General features: G+C 50.4%; 7 protein-coding genes across 7 annotated transcripts; 4 read left to right on the top strand and 3 right to left on the bottom strand.

Annotated features, from left to right (window-relative positions):
- Nucleotides 1-418: 418 nt before the first annotated feature.
- On the top strand, nt 419-721 carry M438DRAFT_237078 (uncharacterized protein; the record flags this gene model as incomplete). The annotated part of the gene is made up of 1 exon (XM_029899476.1): nt 419-721. A coding segment is annotated over one exon (303 nt), but the record flags the coding sequence as incomplete, so codon positions are not given.
- Nucleotides 722-1,126: 405 nt separating this feature from the next.
- M438DRAFT_383841 (uncharacterized protein) lies at nt 1,127-1,979 on the top strand (the record flags this gene model as incomplete). Its single annotated transcript, XM_029908951.1, has 3 exons — nt 1,127-1,180; nt 1,229-1,592; nt 1,645-1,979. 3 exons carry the CDS (start codon nt 1,127-1,129, stop codon nt 1,977-1,979), a joined length of 753 nt encoding a protein of 250 aa, XP_029764459.1.
- Nucleotides 1,980-2,050: 71 nt separating this feature from the next.
- M438DRAFT_310404 (acetyl-CoA synthetase-like protein) lies at nt 2,051-5,562 on the bottom strand (the record flags this gene model as incomplete). The annotated part of the gene is made up of 3 exons (XM_029902419.1): nt 2,051-4,779; nt 4,832-5,230; nt 5,281-5,562. The coding sequence occupies 3 exons, from the start codon at nt 5,560-5,562 to the stop codon at nt 2,311-2,313; spliced, it is 3,150 nt and encodes a 1,049-aa protein (XP_029764458.1). The 3' UTR covers nt 2,051-2,310.
- Nucleotides 5,563-6,494: 932 nt separating this feature from the next.
- M438DRAFT_341889 (uncharacterized protein) lies at nt 6,495-8,325 on the top strand. Its single transcript, XM_029904613.1, has 3 exons — nt 6,495-6,537; nt 6,605-7,648; nt 7,699-8,325. The coding sequence occupies exons 2-3, from the start codon at nt 6,687-6,689 to the stop codon at nt 8,222-8,224; spliced, it is 1,488 nt and encodes a 495-aa protein (XP_029764457.1). The 5' UTR covers nt 6,495-6,537; nt 6,605-6,686; the 3' UTR covers nt 8,225-8,325.
- Nucleotides 8,326-8,689: 364 nt separating this feature from the next.
- On the bottom strand, nt 8,690-11,063 carry M438DRAFT_80450 (uncharacterized protein). The gene is made up of 2 exons (XM_029910336.1): nt 10,954-11,063; nt 8,690-10,902 (listed from the first exon to the last, which is right to left on the bottom strand). Exon 2 carries the CDS (start codon nt 10,734-10,736, stop codon nt 8,808-8,810), a length of 1,929 nt encoding a protein of 642 aa, XP_029764456.1. The 5' UTR covers nt 10,737-10,902; nt 10,954-11,063; the 3' UTR covers nt 8,690-8,807.
- Nucleotides 11,064-13,841: 2,778 nt separating this feature from the next.
- Nucleotides 13,842-15,950, bottom strand: M438DRAFT_341887 (uncharacterized protein). The gene has a single exon (XM_029904612.1). The coding sequence runs from the start codon at nt 15,831-15,833 to the stop codon at nt 14,139-14,141; it is 1,695 nt and encodes a 564-aa protein (XP_029764455.1). The 5' UTR covers nt 15,834-15,950; the 3' UTR covers nt 13,842-14,138.
- A 339-nt stretch (nt 15,951-16,289) lies between these two features.
- On the top strand, nt 16,290-19,148 carry M438DRAFT_265788 (ATP-dependent DNA ligase; the record flags this gene model as incomplete). Its single annotated transcript, XM_029900054.1, has 1 exon — nt 16,290-19,148. The coding sequence occupies one exon, from the start codon at nt 16,290-16,292 to the stop codon at nt 19,146-19,148; it is 2,859 nt and encodes a 952-aa protein (XP_029764454.1).
- Between the last annotated feature and the right edge of the window lie 3 nt (nt 19,149-19,151).

Genomic DNA, 19,151 nt, shown 5'->3' with positions numbered 1-19,151 from the left:
GTGCGATGCCCGTGGCTATCTTGTACAACAAGACACGAGCGGCGTGACGCGACTCTACAGCGTCAATATCACTGCAGGAACAAATACTCAACTCAGCCCCGATCTTACTGCATATAATTCGAACAATCCAATCAACGGAATGGGTTTCAACGTGTTGGATAATTACTTGTATGCATACAGTAAACAGGGACAGATCGTTCGTCTTAATACCACCAAGGCGACGGTTGTCAAGCAACTCACTGGCACTTTTGCTCAGACATACAACTCTGCGGATATTGACTCCGACGGTTACTATTGGTTGATCAACACAGCCGGTCAATGGCAGCAGATTGACATGAGACCTGATTCTTCGACCTATCTTCAAACCCTCAGTTCCGGCACATCGACGTTCCCTGGCGCGAGTGGCACGTACAATGTCGATTGGGTCTACGTACCCAGTCAAGGCCAGTATTTGTATGCCCTTCTTAGGAATCCCGCCACACCTTACACGAATCAGCTCGCCAGATGGAGTATGACAGATCACACATGGACGACGATCGGCAGTCCATACACTCAGTTGACAGGCCAGTTCGGCGCTGCGTATGGCTCCAACAATGGATCCATGTGGGTCAGTAATAATGGCGATGGCAAGATCTGGCGCATTGATTTGGCGAACCCAGCAGTACCCGTCCTTCAGAGCACCGGTCCCGGTTCGCAATTGAATGACGGAGCCCGTTGTATTTATGGCTAGTAGATGGGATCTCGAACAATACTCCAGACGTCTTTTTTCTTTTGTTAACCTTCTTTCATATACAGATATACATGTTTCCTCAGATTAAAAGTAATCAAATAATCTCTCACGATATTTACAATCACTGAAGAGCTTCGGACCATTACTTCTTGCTTCTGGTCGGGTAATCGTGGCCTTCAAGTCGCTCGCCTAGCCAAATGTGTCTTGTAGGCTGCTTGTGTTTGTGACATGTGATAGTGCAAGCGTCAAGTACGTGGCCTATTGTTTGCTGAGACTTGGATTATGCGCAAACAACAGATCACGCGTCATTCGGCATCAGTATTGAATGCTGCTGATAGGGCTTGCCCATTTTCTCTCTCTCCCCGGCCATCATCAACGTCTCTCTTTCTCATCAAAATGAGTGACGCAACCTGGGTTCCCCTCTTTGTCACGGCCAAAGTCCCAGTAGAGGTACTATCCAAATTTCAACCTTCGGACTCATGCTAACGACCTGCACAGCTTGTGAACAAGATTCTCGAACACGGCGAGGCACAACAGCGCAACGATCCGGACGATCTCTTCCCAAACAGATGGGTCCTTGTCCAGGATCCTGAACAGTCTACATTCTCTACACCCACAAAGCCACCCGTGCACTCCTTCACCAGCGGCTTCGTCAACGCCTCCGCGGAATCTCTCGAGGTGTTTGTCGCGTCCAAATTTGGCGAACACGGACTTGCTTCGAACGGCAGATCTGATTGGATCGCCGATGACGCTTTCGCTGTGGTTGATGAGCGCACCGCTCGCGACAACTCGATCTTGTTCTACGTTCAGCAGTACGTGGATATCATCCGTCAAGCAGAGGTTCGCAAGGCATGGGGAAAAGGTCAGTGAGTTTTCCATTGTATAGCGCCATCGGATGCTAACAAGATTTACAGACACCACAATGGACAAGCTGCTTCTCAAGTACGCCGGGGTCGACTCAAACGAGATGCCATCTGGTGAGGACGTTCGCAAACTTGCCCAAGAGCTCAAGAACGAGAATGGTAGCTTGGTTGTTGACCCCGAGCTCGGTGATGTCGAGAAAGTAAAGGCTCAGCTGGACAGTTGGCTTTCGGAGGAGATGAGCGATGTCAGGCCCGTGTGGATGGAGGTCAGATTGGATGCTGTCAATGCCATTAAATTCACTGTTGGCATCTGGCACATTGGCTTGGACGAGGCTCTCATCAACCACCACGATGAGTTTGACGAGCATGGCGTCATGTGTCGTTAGCTCTGGGTTATGATCCAAGCTTCTTCGAGACGATGGCTTGAGAAATAAGAAACGTATCATGAATTCACTATGCACTTTGCTCAAACTATCCAGCCTTACCATAATCATTCCTGCTCCAGATCTTTGTAACAGCCTTCCCAATGTGAGCACTCGAAAACAGATCCCCAAACGCCTCAGCCGGAACCTCACGGTTAAACACTCTGTCCACCACCCGTTTGAGCAAGATCTTCTTCTCCTCGCAAAAGTCGTGATATTGGAAGGGAGAGGAAAAAGTGTTGGCTGAAGCCCGGCTTCCTTTGGAAACCTCTCTACTCCTACGAGTCCAATCACTCTACAAATTCGCTCGAATGCTATCCAACCCCCACTGCTTCATCCACAATTCCATCCACTGTCCATTAACAGGTCCCAAGGTCGCCAACGTCTTACTCAATTCCTGCGCTCTAGCCGATGAAAACTTCGGCTTTAGCTCTTTTCCATTTTCCCCGAAGAAGTCGATGAGCTTCACTGCAGGATTTGCTTCATCATGTTCTTGCTCTGCGGAAGTTCGCAATTCACCCAGCCATTCTTTATAAGACACAATTTCCAAGCTTTTGCTCAGCACTGCTTGGATATGCGGGATGATGTGTTGCCAATCCGCTTGTTGTGGGTTAAGCAGATGGATGAATCGTGCAGATTTGGCTTCGCCTGCATCTTGAGAGGCAGGTGAATCGGAACGTGTTGATTCATCATTTTCGAGCAGCGTCTCCACTAAAGCTTTTGCCAGGATGTCCACGGGGATCCAATCCATTCGTCCCATGGCACTGAGACTGGATGGGAGTTTGCCAAGGTATATCGAACTTCGGATGAGGCTGGGAAACCACTCTGCTTCATTCCAGCGACCTTGACGATTTTCCACTGGTCCCGCGATCTGGCCAACGCGGCAGATTGTTGATGGGATGTTGTATCTGGTGCTTGCGTGGTCGAAGAGTGATTCGGAGATTTGTTTTGATTGTGTGTAGCCCATATTTTCGGAGAAGGAGAAGTTTTCCAATAGCTGCTCTGGTACTGAGTCCATATGTTCATCGTGCCATCGATTTGCTGCTCCGACGCTAGAGACGAAATGAATATGAGGTCTGCGGGGACTTTGCATGGAGAAAGCGATGAGGTTGCGGCAAATCCAGACCTGGTCCTCAAAAGCCGTGACAGGGAGGTTGAAATTGACAGGCCATGCGTTATGGACGATGTGCGTGGCTCGCTGTTGCAATCTCTTAAACTTCTCCTGCGGTAGACCAAAGTAGTCTTTGTTGAGATCAATTTCGAGGAACTCGACGCGTGAAAAGTCAACTCGCAGGCCCCTCTCAACGTTGACGTTCGTCTGCTTCTCAGAGCCAGAGCCTGCACGGTTGAGACAAGTCACGCTAATCTCTGGCTTCGACATCAGTACATCCAGGATATAACTGCCGAAGCCGCCAGTTGAGCCTGTCAACAAGACATGATTTCCAGTCCGAGAGGGGGAAGCATTCTCAACAGCAATCAGGTTCGCTTCCTCGAGAGAGCCAAGGCAATCATCAAGAATCCTCTCCATCTCAGCTCCAGCTTGCTGAGAGTCTTGGACTTCTACGCCTTCTCCATTCTGCAACTTCATCAGCGCGCAGGCAATCTTCTTGATGGTCGGACTGCTGTAAATCATGGTCTTCAGAGAAGAACTGGTAGTATGATGCTTTAGACTTGTTTTAAAAGCCTTCGAAAGTCTGAGTGTCTGAAGTGAGTCAAGGCCATAGGAGAAAAGATTCTCATCTTTTTGCAACTGCGCGGCGTTGCGAAGACCAACTCCAGATAGAGCTGCAGTGATTCCCACGCATAAGGCATCCATGTCTGTGAAGTCGAGATCATGTGTAAGTGGGCTTGCCTCAGCATCTTGGTACACCTTCTCAATTGCATCTTCTAGCTTCTGTGTTGTCGGTCTTCTTTGGACAGCACCTTTGGTACTTCGCAGGAAAGCTTCCGTATCTTCCAGAACTTTTGTATGTGCTTGGTCGACCTTCGCATGGCCGGGCAAAACTTCATTAGCTTGTGACACAAGATTCCACACAGAATCTGTTCGGTCTTGGTCGCTCATTTCGGCCAATTTCTCCGCGGGCTCTATAAGCACGGCGGGCTGCTCTTTGGATGTACCAACAACGATCGCTGCTTTGATGTTTGGGTGGGATGAGATGATCTGCTCGGCTTCGATGGGGTTGAACTTTTCTCCGTTGGCCAGTACAATAATGTCATCTGCTCTTCCTTGGTAGAGCCAAAGACCTGACTTTGTCGGATGTGGTGAGTATAAGTCTTTCATGGGATATTCTTGCAGGTCGGGGAATGTGCGGAACGGTGCAAAGTACAGGCCATTCTCGGGCTGGCGCTGGAACACCAACTCATGCAACTCTCCCGAATGGTGTCGGAAGTCGATGCCGAGAGCAGGATGAAATTCGTGGTATTGCCAATCTTCAGGCGAAGCCGGAGTGATCTCGGGCAAATTCTTTGTCTCGGTGGATCCAAGGATGTTGAAAACAGTCGTGTATTTTGATAGCGTGTTTCCTGCCTTCAGAGATAGTGGGCCGCCTCCAAATGAGACACTGGTCCAGTCAGACAGTCTTTGGAGTGTGTCTGGTGATTCAGCTACCTCTTCGAGAATCGTGGGCGCCATCACGCCAGCCTTCGCGAGCTTCTGCTCAAGCATGTGCTGAACAACTTTGAGCGATGGAATCTTTTCCGGCGGACCTAGTACAAGTCTCGTGCCTTGGAAGACAGAGAATCCGAAGAAGTTGACACCCGCTGACTGTGAATTGTCAGTAAAGACAGGGTGGCAGAAATGCCGGATGTTGACTTACGTGGAACGGAGGCAGAGCCGTGTATACATGATTGCCTCTGTAGTTCCGTGATGTGACATGTCTTCCGCCAACAGGTGGTAGTAGTTTCTGGGCGTCGATACAGGCCATGAGGCCATGTGTGATCGTCACCGGCTTCGGTAAACCGGTGGATCCCGAGGTGTGCAGAACAAGGAACGGCTGTTCAGCAGCCTCTTCGTAGCTTTGTTGATACAAGAACGGTCTGGCCTTTTCTGAGTGGAGAAGCTCATCAAGTGTTGGAATTTCTAAGAATTTCACCACCGAGTTGTCTAAAATGTTCTCGACAACGGGGTTCTTGACTCCGACTAGCGTGCTGCACTGGGTTTTTTCTATGAGCGATATGTGCGCGGCAATTTGGTTGCGTGGTGACGAGAAAAGGGCCTTGGTCGCTTGTTAGCTAGCATTCTAGCCATTCGAGATGTGAGTACAACCTTATAGCCAGCTTTGCAAGCTGCCGTGGCAAACATGAAGTAGCGAATGTCCGAAGGGCCAACATAGCAAAGTGTGTCTAGCTTCCCACCCTCTCCCAAGCGATCAGTCAACCACCATGCCAGTCGGTTTATGGAGTTTGACAACGTCTTCCAGGTGATATATGTCAGGTCACCTTGGGCCAGGGCTTCCATCGAAGAAGGATATGCTGCCCAAACATCGTCGGGATACGATCCTGCCAGGTCGTCGATGACTTGGGGTATAAGTCTCTGTCCAATGCTCATTGTGAATCTATTCCAGCTTTCGGATTGGTCAGGGCTGCAAAGTGGTTGCTGTAAGTCAAGGTCAGAATGTCGGGCCCCTGGAACTCAGCAGCAGGCCGGCCTTGTAAGTTTATCATGCTTGGGATTGGACCCGTACTCCAATGACGAGTGCTCCTTGAGAGAAGAAAATCCTACAGGCGATTGACGCCACGTCACTGTACTTAGTCTAGTAACTTGGACCTGCTGTTCTTGATTTGATAGTGATGGTCAGCCGTTGAAGCTTCCCAGACTTCAACAAGCATTGAACAGCCAAACATAGTGGGTAGAGCTAGTCCATGTGGGCCGTTCCTGGGGTTTTTCGTCCACTCGAACGAAATCTGGAGCTGAATAAGGAAGATCTTGAGCAATCAAGGCGTTTCACCGCCAGATGGCCGCCCGGTGAGCACTTTCCTGGAATTCCTTTCTTCAAGGCCTGCTTGATCCGCACTATCCAAGTCATTCTGTAATTCGATACGAAAAAGATGATCAACATCTGGACTGAAAAGACTTAACAACGCAATAAATGAATGCTGAAGGTGATGTCAACTTAGGCGGATAGACGCACGTGCCATCGGAGCCTCACATCATCGGTTTGTGTGCTCAAACTTTTCTAAGTTAAGATCGGCGATTCCTAACTCAACCTCAACGACAAAGCTACCTTGTGTTCGTGATCTTTTACACGCGGCGAGTCCAGGTTCGACCCAAACAGGTGATAAGCACCGAGCTTGAAGGTATGGTACACTAGGATCTGCGATTGTCCACCCCGAATCCACCGTGCATCATATTCATGCCCATCTCCAGAAAGGGTTTTCGCACGACGTCAGGTTTCAGGGACTGAAAGTCGGTCGGTAGGACGGATGATGCCTCGCAAAGAAAGACCAGGAGATTGCTCAAGAAGCAACTGTTTTCGACATCGGATGATCGATCCACGTCATACGTCGAATTGAAGCCCTTATTGTCAGTAACAACGTAGTCTTGCCAACCTCTACCTCCTATCTTCGACTGTTGACCTTCTCGCTTTGAGACTCTGACCACTTCGGCCATTTTCTGGACTCCTCGACTATCCGCCGATCCAGTTCCGTGACCTCACATCTATTGTCCCAAAAATGTCTGGCGAAAGTGAGCGGACTTCACCCAACAATGGCCAAGATCTCGAAAAAGAAACCCAAAATGACAAAGGCGAACCTGTCGACACACAACCGTCCTTCTCTACGACCCATGAAGTTGCCTTTATCTTCATAATCTGCCTCTCGCAATTTCTCGCCCTTTCCGGACTCGCTCAATCCATAGCACCACTACACATAATCGGCCGTAGCTTCGGCACTGACACCAATCCCGGAAAGCTATCATGGTATCCTGCAGCTTTCAGTCTGACAGTCGGTACCTTCATCTTGCCGGCTGGTAGATTGGGAGACATGTATGGACATAAGAAACTCTATCTTATGGGTTTGGGTTGGTATGCGGTTTGGTCCATGGTAGCGGGATTGTCTGTCTACTCTGGAGACATACTGTTCAGTGTTTCTAGAGGCTTTCAGGGTATCGGACCTGCGATTATGGTGCCGAACGCTCTCGCTATTGTTGGAAGAACTTACCCGCCTTGCGATAAAAAGAATCTTATCTTTGCACTATTTGGTGCTGCCGCGCCGACGGGCTGGGTGGTTGGAGCTGTCTTCTCTTCCATTCTTGCTCAATTGGCTTGGTGGCCTTGGGCATTCTGGGCTTTGGCTATCGCATGTGTTGTCACTGCCGTGGCTGCTCAACTCATCATTCCCGCCGACGAACTTGGATCTGACGCTCAAGATGTCCAATTCGATTACTTGGGCTGCATTACTGGAGTCACTGGGTTGGTTCTGTTCAACTTCTCTTGGAACCAGGCTGCCAACGTTGGCTGGCCAATGGTTTACAACTATGTCCTACTCATTGTTGGTATCTTGTTCCTGGTCGCCTTTGTCTGGATTGAGTTGAAGGTTGCTGGCCAACCTCTTGTGCCCATCAAGGCTCTTAGTGGTGAATCCATCCTTGCTCTAGCAGTCATTGCAGCCGGATGGGGCTCTTTCGGTATCTGGGTGTAAGTACCACTTTTCCGCTCCGTCATCATTGCTTCTAACCTTCTAATAGCTATTATTTGTGGAACTTCCTCGAGGTTTTGAGAGGCTACTCCGCCCTAGCAGCCTGTGCCCAAAATGCCCCCGTCGCCATATCCGGCCTCCTGGCTTCCGTCGCAACCGGCTTTCTCCTTTCCAAGACGAAAGTCAGCAACGTCCTCCTCCTCGCCACTCTCTTCTTCCTCATCGGCCAAATCCTCATCGCCACCGCTCCCCCTACCCAAATCTACTGGGCCCAAACCTTCGTCTCCATCATCATCATGCCCTGGGGAATGGACATGAGTTTCCCCTCTGGCACGATTATTCTGTCCAATTCCACGGCAAAGGAACATCAAGGTGTTGCGGCGAGTTTGGTCAATACAGTAGTGAATTACAGTATTTCTATTGCGTTGGGGATTGCGGGAACGGTGGACAGAAATGTTAATAAAGGTGGGCAAGATGTGCTTGGGGGGTATCGTGGTGCTTGGTATTTTGGCATCGGGCTTGATGTTGCTGCTGTGGTTATTGCTTTGTATTTTGTTTGGAGGATGAGAGGGTAAAAGAGAAGGCCAAGAAAGAGCAGGGCGTTTTTTTGAGATCGCACTGTCTTTTGAGTCTTATCTGTATGGAATGATGAATGGAATGATTATTTGTTTCTCGCTACCGCGTATGCTGAAATGACTCCAACAAGATTATTACGGTAAATGGCAATACATGGAGATAGAAGTCAGTAGGCAAAAGGATATGGGAGAGCAAAAAAGGATCGGTAGGATCAGGATCATGATTACTGAGCTCACGACTATCGTGATGCCAGCTACGATGATGATCATGATGGTGTGTGACGATGATGGCGACCGTCATCATGATGCTCGATCTGGAAAATGTCATTTTCATCGTGATCACGGTCATCATGATCACAATGACATCAATAATAAAGCAAACTTCTAGGTATTTGGCTTTCTCACGACCAAGACTTTCGGTCAAAGTGATTCAAGGGAGAACGAGTCAAGAAAGATAAAGATCAAGACCCGCATAGGATAAGAAAGATACATCGTCAAATTACTACTACTACTTCATGCTACTGATACATCGGCATTAAATCATTTCAATTGCGCTGATTCTGGCTTTGACCCCCAAAGCAAATCACGATTGCTGCTCACTGCTCTGCTGCATCGAGCTACCACCGGAGACTCTGCTCTTTCTGGTAGTGGTGGTAGTCGAGGACTTGGAACCGCCAGAAGACGAAGCAGCAGCGTGCATGCGGGCAGAAGCCTCCTCCTCAAAGCGCTCAAGCTCACGGCACTTGCTCTCGTATTTGGAGTAAACCTCATCGCGCTCGCGGTCAGCAGAGGCGCGTGCAGCAATAGCTTGTTCCTTTTGCTCGCGGGCCTCACGGAGCATGGCGCGCATGTTCTCGAGTTCGAATTCGAACTCGGCGGATTCGTCTTGAGTGATGGTCTCTGTGACCTCCTCGAGCTCTTCGCGGGAACGGCGGAGCTCGTCACGGAGACCTTCGCGCTCGCCGCCGGCTTCGTGGATCTCAGTTTGCAGGATGACGATGCGACCCTTGAGTTCGACGAGCTGGTCGGTGAGGGTGGTGTTCTTCTTTTGCCAGTCGAGGCGTTCGCGCTCGAGACCCTTGATGGTACCGTTGAGTTGAGTGACTTCGGCGCGGGTGTCGATGATGACCTGTTCGGTCTTCTGAGCGGTGTCGGTGAGGAGGGCGATTTGGCGCTTGGAGGCGTCGACCTTGCCTTGGGCGGTGATGAGTTCGTTGGAGAGTTCGTCGCGGGTGATGATGACGAGTTTGTGCTGCTCGCGGGAGTGCTCGAGGGCTTCGTGCTTCTCATCTCTCTCGAGCTCGGCACTGCGGAGACGGTCTTCGAAGAGAGACAACTCGCGGCGGAGGCTGTCAAGGAGAGTGGTCTTCTCGAGAAGAAGAGTCTGGACCTCGTCGTGGCGGGCGATGGTGGACTTGATCTCGCGGTTCTTGACATCGACGATGTGGGTGAGCTCATCGCGTTCGCCCTCAACAGTGCGGAGAGTGTCCTTGAGCTTGCTGATGTCGCGGTTGGACTGGCTGTACTTCTCAGAAATGATAAGAAGTTCAGAACCGGACTCCTCCTCTCTGCTGCGAGACTTGCGGAGCTCTTCCTTAAGGCGGTTGATCTCATGGATCTTCTCGTCCTGGTCGAGCTCATACTTTCTCAGACGTTCTGCGGAGATAAGAGCCTCCTTGCGAAGAGTGTCAAGGGCGGTCTGGACCTCCTCGAGTCTGCTGGTGATCTCAGTACGCTCTTGAGTGACTCTCTGGAGACTACGCTGGTATCTGTCTGCATCTTCTCTTGCACCATCACGGTCATCTTGCATGGCCTTGAACAAAGTCTCATGAGACTGATACTCGGCCTTGAGGCGGTCGATTTGAGAGCGGAAAGTAGACTGAAGCTCTTGCTGTCCAATAAGTTCGTTGCGGAGGCGGTCAATGTGCTGGTCGCGTTCGTTGAGCTTGTTCTTCTCGGCTGCGAGTCTGTTGATGGCAGTGGTGAGCTCAATGGAAATGGATCGGACCTTCTCCTTGTGCTCAACAAGCTCGCCATCATGTCTGTGGTTGTCGTTCTGTCTGGTCTCAAGCTCGTATGAAACTTCCTCAATCTGCTCACGCAGCTCCTCACGCTCGGCAGCGAAGTTGCGGCGCTCAGCAGCCATCTGCGACCAGAGCTCCTTCAATGATGAAGCTTCTCTAGAGGCATTGGCAACCATGTCGAGGAAGGCGAAGAACTTGGCCTCGGCATGACCAGTGTTCTCAATGGCCAATGAGTTGCGGAAAGAAGATGCAACGGAGCCTCGGCGACGAGATGCGCTCGATGTGGAGCGGCGCACGGAGCGGTGTGCCATAGACGATCCAGATCTGGATGATGAATGCTCTCCGGAATAACCACCTCCAACGTTGGAGTACATGGACTGGGATCTGCTGAGGACGGCATCGACAGGAAGAGCAGCGCGGAGCTTGTCCATGCTGAAGCTACTGTCAATGGGAGAGTCCTGCTTTTGTTCGACTTGTGGGGATGCCATGATGAGTTGTGTGATGTTTGGAAAGTTTAGGGGATATGGAACGGAAGTAACACAAGCAGTGTCCTGTTTATATAGCTAGAGCTCCGTGAGGCAGATACATCAATGTGTTCATCGCAAGCTTTTTCTGACGTCGTTTCTCAGGGTCATGCCTAGCATCATCCAGGTACTTGACAAATTCAGCGAGCAACGACAAGATCAGATCTTCGGTGGGTCTTACCTGCAATGCCAATCCTAAAGGGTAAGCGTGGGAGTTAACACGCAGATCTCGTCTTTCTGCAGTGTGTGTTGACCACCGTTGAAGTCCCGAATGTTGACAACGGATGGTGAGATGCTGTTGTTCTCGTACGAAAGTCCCGAACGTGACATAGTGACATCAGTCGAAGCTGACTTCCTTGCTCCAGAATACCTCAATCCTGCTGAGGTTAGGCACGGAGCTGAGCTCCACCTCCATCCTTTGTTGCAGTATCTTCGCTGCATTGGTAGCCACAATCTCTATGCTTGATGCTGTTCAGATTCCAGCTGGTGATTCAAGAGGTGTCATCCATTGCCACGGTACTCTAGCAGGTTACCGAGAAGCTGTGTCGGGTACGCACTTCTCCATACTTCATGCATGCGTCCTACGCTTGGTCGAACGTCCACGTATTCGAGATATCCACATTGAGACTGCGGGGTGTCTTGTCGAACGTGCATACCAGCAAGAGCCTCTTTGGGTTAAGTGTGGGGTAACGTGCATGAATCTTTGGTAGATCGGCCCGCGCGGACCAGCCCGATATTGTTTAGCGCTGATCAAAAGCAAGCTGGCGGATCCACCTGTTGACATCAAGTTGCAGGTACCCAGCAAGTAGCTGCGCAATAGCGTGGTCGCCATCTCGCAACGTCTCGATTTGCGTGCTGTGCGCTGCATGCATGCATGCTCCGTTCCTGGACGTCTTGCTCAACGCCGAACGTTCGTACGTGCGAATTTCAGCGGATTCAGACGCGAGCTCGATCAATTTGTAGCTTGATCATCGCATGTCAATGTCAAACGGGTTAGATGGCTTCGAATTTGGGTGAACACGTCTGGTCGCCGTTCGCTTCCAGAGAGATAATTGTTCGGCTCGATCATCGTGGGATAAGCATAAATCCTGGGCGGGAAGACAACCGGGTTCAAAACGTAGATCAATGGTCCTTCATCCTTCGTCATCCCACCCCTCTGGCTCGGATGGTTCCATAGGCATTCACCCACTCGAGTGGGATTGTATTTTCATATCCCTGTCGTATACTTGAGGGGTAATTGGACACTTGTGAAAGGTTTTCTCAAGTCATGCAGGCGTGAGGTCAATCGAAAGATCACAATTGCGGTACAGTCGTATGCAGTTGATATGAGCAAAATGCCGCGGACTCAGAATCGATCTATTCTTCCGTTCGACTCGGCCGTAAGCACGTCTTTGCCAGGGCGTACTCCTACTCCGTCCAACACCCCGATGCGTCGAAAACTTGTGGAGTGAATAGTGACGATCGTCTATAAGAGCGATCGACATGGCGGAGGTTATATTGTTCTCTTTGTGAGTCCCGTAGGAACTATGTCATCTCGGACGAGTTTCCGACCCAAACTTATTGATCTGTTGATCTGTAGTTCGATTCGGCAGTGGTCCGTGGATGTTGAGAACAGGGTGTGAATTTTCCAACGCACGTCGATAGTACGACTCGACATGAAAGCCATGATTGCGAGACCACATACAAGCATGACATAATAACGCGATTCTTTGGTTGACCGATTGAGCACACCAGACGCGCACATTTTGTGTCTGCTCCGAGTTCGTCCTCTGAGCAGAATCTTAGCGCAAGTGATATTCCTGGATGTTGTCATACACTTTTGTGTTATTTGCTTGAAGCTGTTGTGTCGTTTTTGACATGCCGGGAGACAGGTTCATACGCTGTTCAAAGATGGTGGGTCATGAGATGGCCATGAATCTTCACAAGCGAACGCCATTAGCTGCTGGAGACGTTGAGAATCTGCAGCATGTAGCTGCTTGACAGAAGTTTGCTGTTGAGATATCGGGTTTATGCCCGCTCGGGATTCTGGCCATGTGATCACTGCCACGATGAACAGAGTGGAGGCTCATGAGAGCACGCGTGGAAGGTATGACCCGCATGCAAGGGCACAACTGTCGAATAGCTACGTAGTTGGATGTCGTACGGGAGCATCGTCCACTAGCTATCTGATGTTGCTAGGGATGAGCGGACAGTTCCACATGGCCAGCGGATGCGGCAAGATATGTGCAGCACGTTGAAGAATCCATGAACCCTGCAAGTGTTCACAGAGATCAAGGATGTCTCTCGAAGCTTTCGGCAGCACGTAAGATTGACGCAGGAGTCGAGCATACGCTACTGAGTAGACCCTTGGTGGAGGTCTGGCTGTAGATGCAGAGTCTCCGAACCACGAGGCCAGTGGGGTTGACGTCTTGGTTTGAACTTTGCTAGAGATAAGCGTGTATGTCAAGAGAACAGCACAGTGACTGTATGGCGGACGTGTCGTATTATAGAACAAGTGATGGCTGCGTGTTAACGTTACATGGTGATCGAGATGTGAGGGAGAAGCGTGCGAGTGTGTAGCAGAAGACACTAGACATTCGTGCTCAGATAGCTGCTTCCATGATGATACGCGACTGAAGATGACACGAAGGAATGCAACTGCTCCATTAAAAATGAGGGAGAAGGCGTGCACGAAAGTGCGAGAATCTAGAAAGCTTTGGCGTTTCTGACAGTTGAGCGGGAAACCACGACTTTTGGCCGCCTCGAAGCTTCAGATTATCGCCACTCCCTTCGTCCAACCCAACTCTCACAGCGATTCGAAAGTGGGTGAATGGGATACATGTAGTGAAATGGTATCGTAGTAGTAGACTTGATACAATATGCACGATGCTTGAAACATGTTGCTTTGTCGTTCATTTGTCATTGTCACACCGTATGTGTTTGTCAGTGAATTCTCGGAAAGCACAAGCTATATCTGGTTTTTCTACGTTCACACCCGACACGAGCATCTATCAGCAAGTGTGAATATGTAAAACCCTGATAAGAAGACACAAGCTCCTACATAAGGCCCAGTAATCAGTAATGTCCTTGTGGTGAAGGTATTATAAACCTTTCGTTCTTTCAATTGCTTGTAAATGGTATCACCCTGTCGGACAAGTTTAGCCGGGAAGCCGGAGTTTGGCCTTTGCCGATCTCGGCGAGGTCGCTGAGTAGAGCGAACTATAGACGCTAGACGAAGAAACGAAGGATGAATGAGTGATGAACAGAATACAATAAACGACATCAGGGTATCTGCGCTTTCGCTAGTCAAAGATGATCAAAAACCAATATCCGTCCGTCCAAAACACCAAACCAAGGTATATACAGAAGCGTAAAGGGAGGAAAGACTCAGCCCTTCCTCACCTTGATGCCTGACAATAACCTCACACTATTCCAAACACTGTCGGTGACCTTGACAGGAATTTTTCTGCCCTTGAGTCTTTGATCAATCAACCATAATCCGACAACAAACTCATCTCTGCAAAGACGACCACGTTGTTGATTGTCGACCAAGTCCCAAACTTGTTCGAGCTCATGCACAGGCAATCGACTCCGTAGCCAGATGTCCCTCGCCACAATATCAGCGACTTGATCGCCAACACTGACTCTGATCTTCTCGGCCTCTTTGGACTCGGGATGTGTGGTGAGAAGGTCCAGTTCCTCGGAAGTATACTCGACACAAATGCCTTTATTAGCAGCCCAAACACCTTCGTAGCGTTTCCGTTCCGTTTGTGTGACAGCATCTCGCCATCGTTTGCGATCACCCTCGTGATGCTTGTTTGGATGTTTCCGTACAAATCGTTTCTTTTTGTGCTTTGAGTACGGGTCCTCGTCCTCTTCGCTGTCAGAGTCAGAAGAAGGTTTCCGCATCGTGTGGCGCATTCCTTTCTTTGGGGGAGATGGCGTGCGGTGTAGAAAGCTGGAATGGGAAGTGCGCCGGCTTGTAGACGGTACAGAGGGTGGGAGTTTTGTGGGCGAAGCTGCTCGTGAGGAGGCGAGACTTGATGCGACGATGGCGTTGGCGAGAGAGTCACCGGATTTGAGAGGGGTCATACGACGAGGATGTAGTTGGTGATAAGCGGCGGTGATTGAAGGATGACCAGGTTGAGTCAGGTGATTAGGACTATAATTACGAGCGATAGGAATGGGCTTGGTAGAAGTGGACGTCGAAAGGTGCAAAGGATCGGGAGAAGGCGATGGCTGTGGTGGTGAACGGGTTGTCTTTCTGACCGAGATGGAGCGTGAAGGCGGTTCAATACGGATTGTAGGTTCAACAAGCTCCTGGACCTTGCTGTCGGCGCGCTGCATGGAGCGACGAGCTGGCGGCAGACTCGGCTTGGAGGGTTGGTCTGGTGATAGGTGATCTCTCGCGGACTCATAGGCCTCATCGCCCGAACTCTCGTAGTGATTCTGCTCTAGTCGGGTTGTGATGGGCTCCAGCGTTTGGTTGCGTAGAAGAGCAGTCTTGCGCAAAGGTTTCGGAGACTTGATGGCGGGAGGCAGTGGTGGTGTGCCCTTGCGCTCGAACATCTCGACCAGCGAGGTAGTCGGCGGTATGGGTGTCAGGTCCAGCTTGTCGGGCGACTTCCTCTTGGGGCCCGGAGCAGCGTTTGGAGGAGAAACATTCCTGACGGTGCGCGCTGGAGCTTGAGCCGGTAGACGGACGGTAGCATTGTTTATGGCAGGGGCTGCGCGGGCGGCGGCGATGGTCGCTGTCAAGCTGGATGCCGAAGGGCTCGGCTTGTGCGGTGGTCGCTTGGGCAGTCTCAGGAGATCCGGCGAGGTTCGGCTGCTGGCGGGACCGTCGCGGCCGGTGATGGGACTTCGTGCTGGTCGCGCATTGTGTTCTTGCTTGACGGATGCAGGAGGCGGCGGCGGCGGTGATCGCTTGTTGAGATACTTCAGAGCCTCATGTGGTGGCAGGGACTTGATGAAGGCTAGGTTGGCGCCGGTAAAGGCGGCGTCGCGCGAGGCGGCGGAAGTCGAAGGTTGTCGTTGTGCACCATTCGGGCTCGTACGCAGAGGTTGCCTAGGGCTCCCCATTGGCCATGCAAATCAGTGTCTCTAGGATGGCTATCATTGATTTTAGGGGTTTGCTGATTGATGCATGCTTTTCTTTGTTTGGCCGTTGTCAACTTCTCTCCGTCGTCGTCAACCGGGGCTGTGCTGACCCGGTTGATGGGCGCCTGACACGGACACGCTCGATACGGCACATCACGCTCCTTTGCAATCAATTTAACGACACATGACTGCGCGTCCATCACAACGCGTCACCCTGCATCTTTCGCTTCTCGACACTGACCTACCTACTGCTGCCTTGATGCAGTTTACTCTTTTTACTGATATCCCCAGCGGAGCACTCAACTTGCTGCGTACCAACTGACTCTCCATCAATATCGCAAAATGCCTACCTCAGACGTCGACATGCGCGAGGTCATTGACTTTGACGACGACGACGATGATACCGTTGTCTATCAAGAAACACAACGTCCTTCCATCATGACCGAGGAACAACTCGATGAGAAGTATCCCAACCGTCCTCACAACCACTCCAAGACCTTTCCCTTCAGCGACCTGTTTCTCACCCTTTTCAATCCACTCAATGAGAACAAGAGACGCCGTGGCGGTCCCGCCTTGGTAAGAAGACGTGGCGTCAGTCACCAGAAGAATGTCAACGAGACTCGTAGATCAATCATCGAAAAGTTCATCAACCGATGGCGTACCGAGGTTGGCAACGACATCTTTCCTGTCTTTCGTCTGATCGTGCCCGAAAAGGATCGCGAAAGACCCATGTACGGTCTAAAAGAAGCTACCATTGCCAAATTGATGCTCAAGACTCTGCAAATCGACAAGAATAGCGAACCCGGCTACAACTTGCTTCATTGGAAATTGCCAGGAGTCAAGTCTACAAGCCAGATGGCTGGTGACTTTGCTGGAAGGTGTTACGAGACAATGTCCGGACGTGAAGGTCGTTCAGGTCCTGGCAACCTCACCATCGAACAAGTCAACGAGATGCTTGACGAGCTGTCCAAGAAGCAGAAGGAGGCAGAACAACTACCCATCTTTCGAGAGTTCTACAATAACATGGATCGTGAGGAAATGATGTGGTTGATCCGTATCATCCTGCGTCAGATGAAGGTAGGCGCTACTGAAAAGACCTTGTTTGATGCATGGCATAAAGACGCCGAGAAACTGTTCAACGTCTCGTCAAGTTTGAGACGAGTCTGCTGGGAACTGGTCGACCCCGAGATCAGGCTTGATGGTAACGATACCGGTATAAAGATCATGCAATGTTTCCAACCTCAGCTTGCACAGTTTCAGATGCATACTGTTGAAAAGATGGTCACCCAGATGCAATGTACCGAAGAGGATCCCATCTTCTGGATCGAGGAGAAGCTGGATGGTGAGAGAATGCAGCTTCACATGATTTACGACGAATCGACTCCTGGAGGGTTTCGCTTCAATTACTGGTCACGAAAGGCGAAAGACTATACCGATCTGTATGGCAAAGGCTTTGAAGAAGAACAGTCTGCGCTCACCCGTCACCTTAAAACCGCCTTCAACGAGAATGTACGAAGCATCATACTCGATGGTGAGATGATCTCTTGGGACATGAAGGATGACAGAATCGTTGGCTTTGGCCATCTCAAAACACACGCCAAAGCGCACCGAGAAGACATAAACTCGCCACATGCACGTCCGCTGTTTCGTATCTTCGACTGCTTATACCTGAACGACGAAGTCTTGACAAACTACTCACTCCGCGATCGAAGAAAAGCTCTTGTTTCAGCTGTGAACAATGTCCACCGTCGGTTCGAGATTCACGAATACGTTGAAGCCACGACAGCTGCAGATGTGGAGCCCGAGTTGCGCAAGGTGGTAGCAGAATCTTCCGAGGGTCTTGTCATGAAGAACCCTCGCTCTGTCTATCTCCTTAATTCCCGCAACAGTGACTGGATGAAAGTTAAGCCCGAATACATGACCGAATTTGGCGAACAGCTCGATTGCGTTGTGATCGGAGGCTATTACGGCAGTGGTCATCGAGGAGGCAACCTTTCCAGTTTCCTTTGCGGTCTGGCTCCGCCCAGTCATCTCGCAACTTCCAATCCGGAATTCATGTTTTCGTTCTGCAAAGTCGGCGGTGGAATGACAGCTCATGACTATGCCGAGATACGACACTTGACTGACGGCAAATGGACGCCATGGGATAAGAAGAATCCTCCATTGGAGTGGATTGAACTCGGTGGTCATGAGGAAAATCTGCAATACGAGATGCCTGATGTCTGGATCAAGCCCAGTGAGTCTGTGGTCCTTCAAATCAAGGCCGCGTCAGTCATCGAGCAGGAGAAGAGATATCGCACCAAATGCACGCTGCGCTTCCCACGATTTACTGCGCTCCGCAAAGATAAGGATTGGAAATCAGCCCTTACTTGGGAATCCTTTAGAACTCTCAAAGCTCGCGCCGAGCATGAGAGAAAGGAAAAGGAGTTCAAAGTTGACGATGCTCGCAAGAAGCGTGCCAAACGTGCTCGTAAGAAGGTTCTAACCATCATCGGCGCAGACGAACAGGTCAAAACGCCATATGCAGGTCCTGAATCTGCTCTTTTCAACGGCATGAATTTCTACATCATCACTGGCGCTGCAAAGCCAATGAACAAGACCAAAGCAGAATTGGAGCAACTGGTCAAGGCGAATGGAGGTAACATCGTCGCCACTCATAGTAATGCCGACACCATATGCATTGGAGAAGGCAATCCCATTCGCATAGCTTCAATCAAGAAAGCTGGTACTCGAAACATCTTCAAGCCACACTGGTTGTTGGAATGCGTCAAGCAGGCTGAAACAGATGTCGGAAGACCCAACGTCCTTCTCCCCTTCGAACCACGCCACGTCTTATTCAAGAAGGAGGAAGACGAGGACAGCTTCAACGGCAATACTGACGAATATGGCGACAGCTTCGCCCGAGATGTTGATGTTGAAGAATTGGAAAAGTTACTTGCTGATATGCCCAAGTTCGAAGATGACGACTACGATGTTGATGAGATTATGGATGAGTTATTCGATGACGATGTTCTGGATGGACCAGGATGTATGTTCAGAGGTCTACGCATACAAGTTTCTGGCCAAGGTACACACATCGAGGCTGCGAAGCGTGTTGTTCTATTTGCCGGAGCACGTCTGGCGGACTCAATGGACGACGAGAAAATTACACATGTTGTGGCCGGATCAGAAGCGGAAGCAAGAGAATTGAGGATACAGACGGCCCGCCGCCGATATCCACCACGCGTTGTCACAACAGGCTGGGTCATGAAGTCACTCAGAGAAGGCACGAGGCTTGATGAGGAGAGTGAGCTTTGAAAG

Source organism: Aureobasidium pullulans, assembly GCF_000721785.1.
Source record: "Aureobasidium pullulans EXF-150 unplaced genomic scaffold scaffold_2, whole genome shotgun sequence".
NCBI classification, from domain to species: domain Eukaryota; kingdom Fungi; phylum Ascomycota; class Dothideomycetes; order Dothideales; family Saccotheciaceae; genus Aureobasidium; species Aureobasidium pullulans.
Note: the sequence above shows the minus strand (reverse complement) of the source record. Positions and strands in the feature narration are given on the sequence as shown.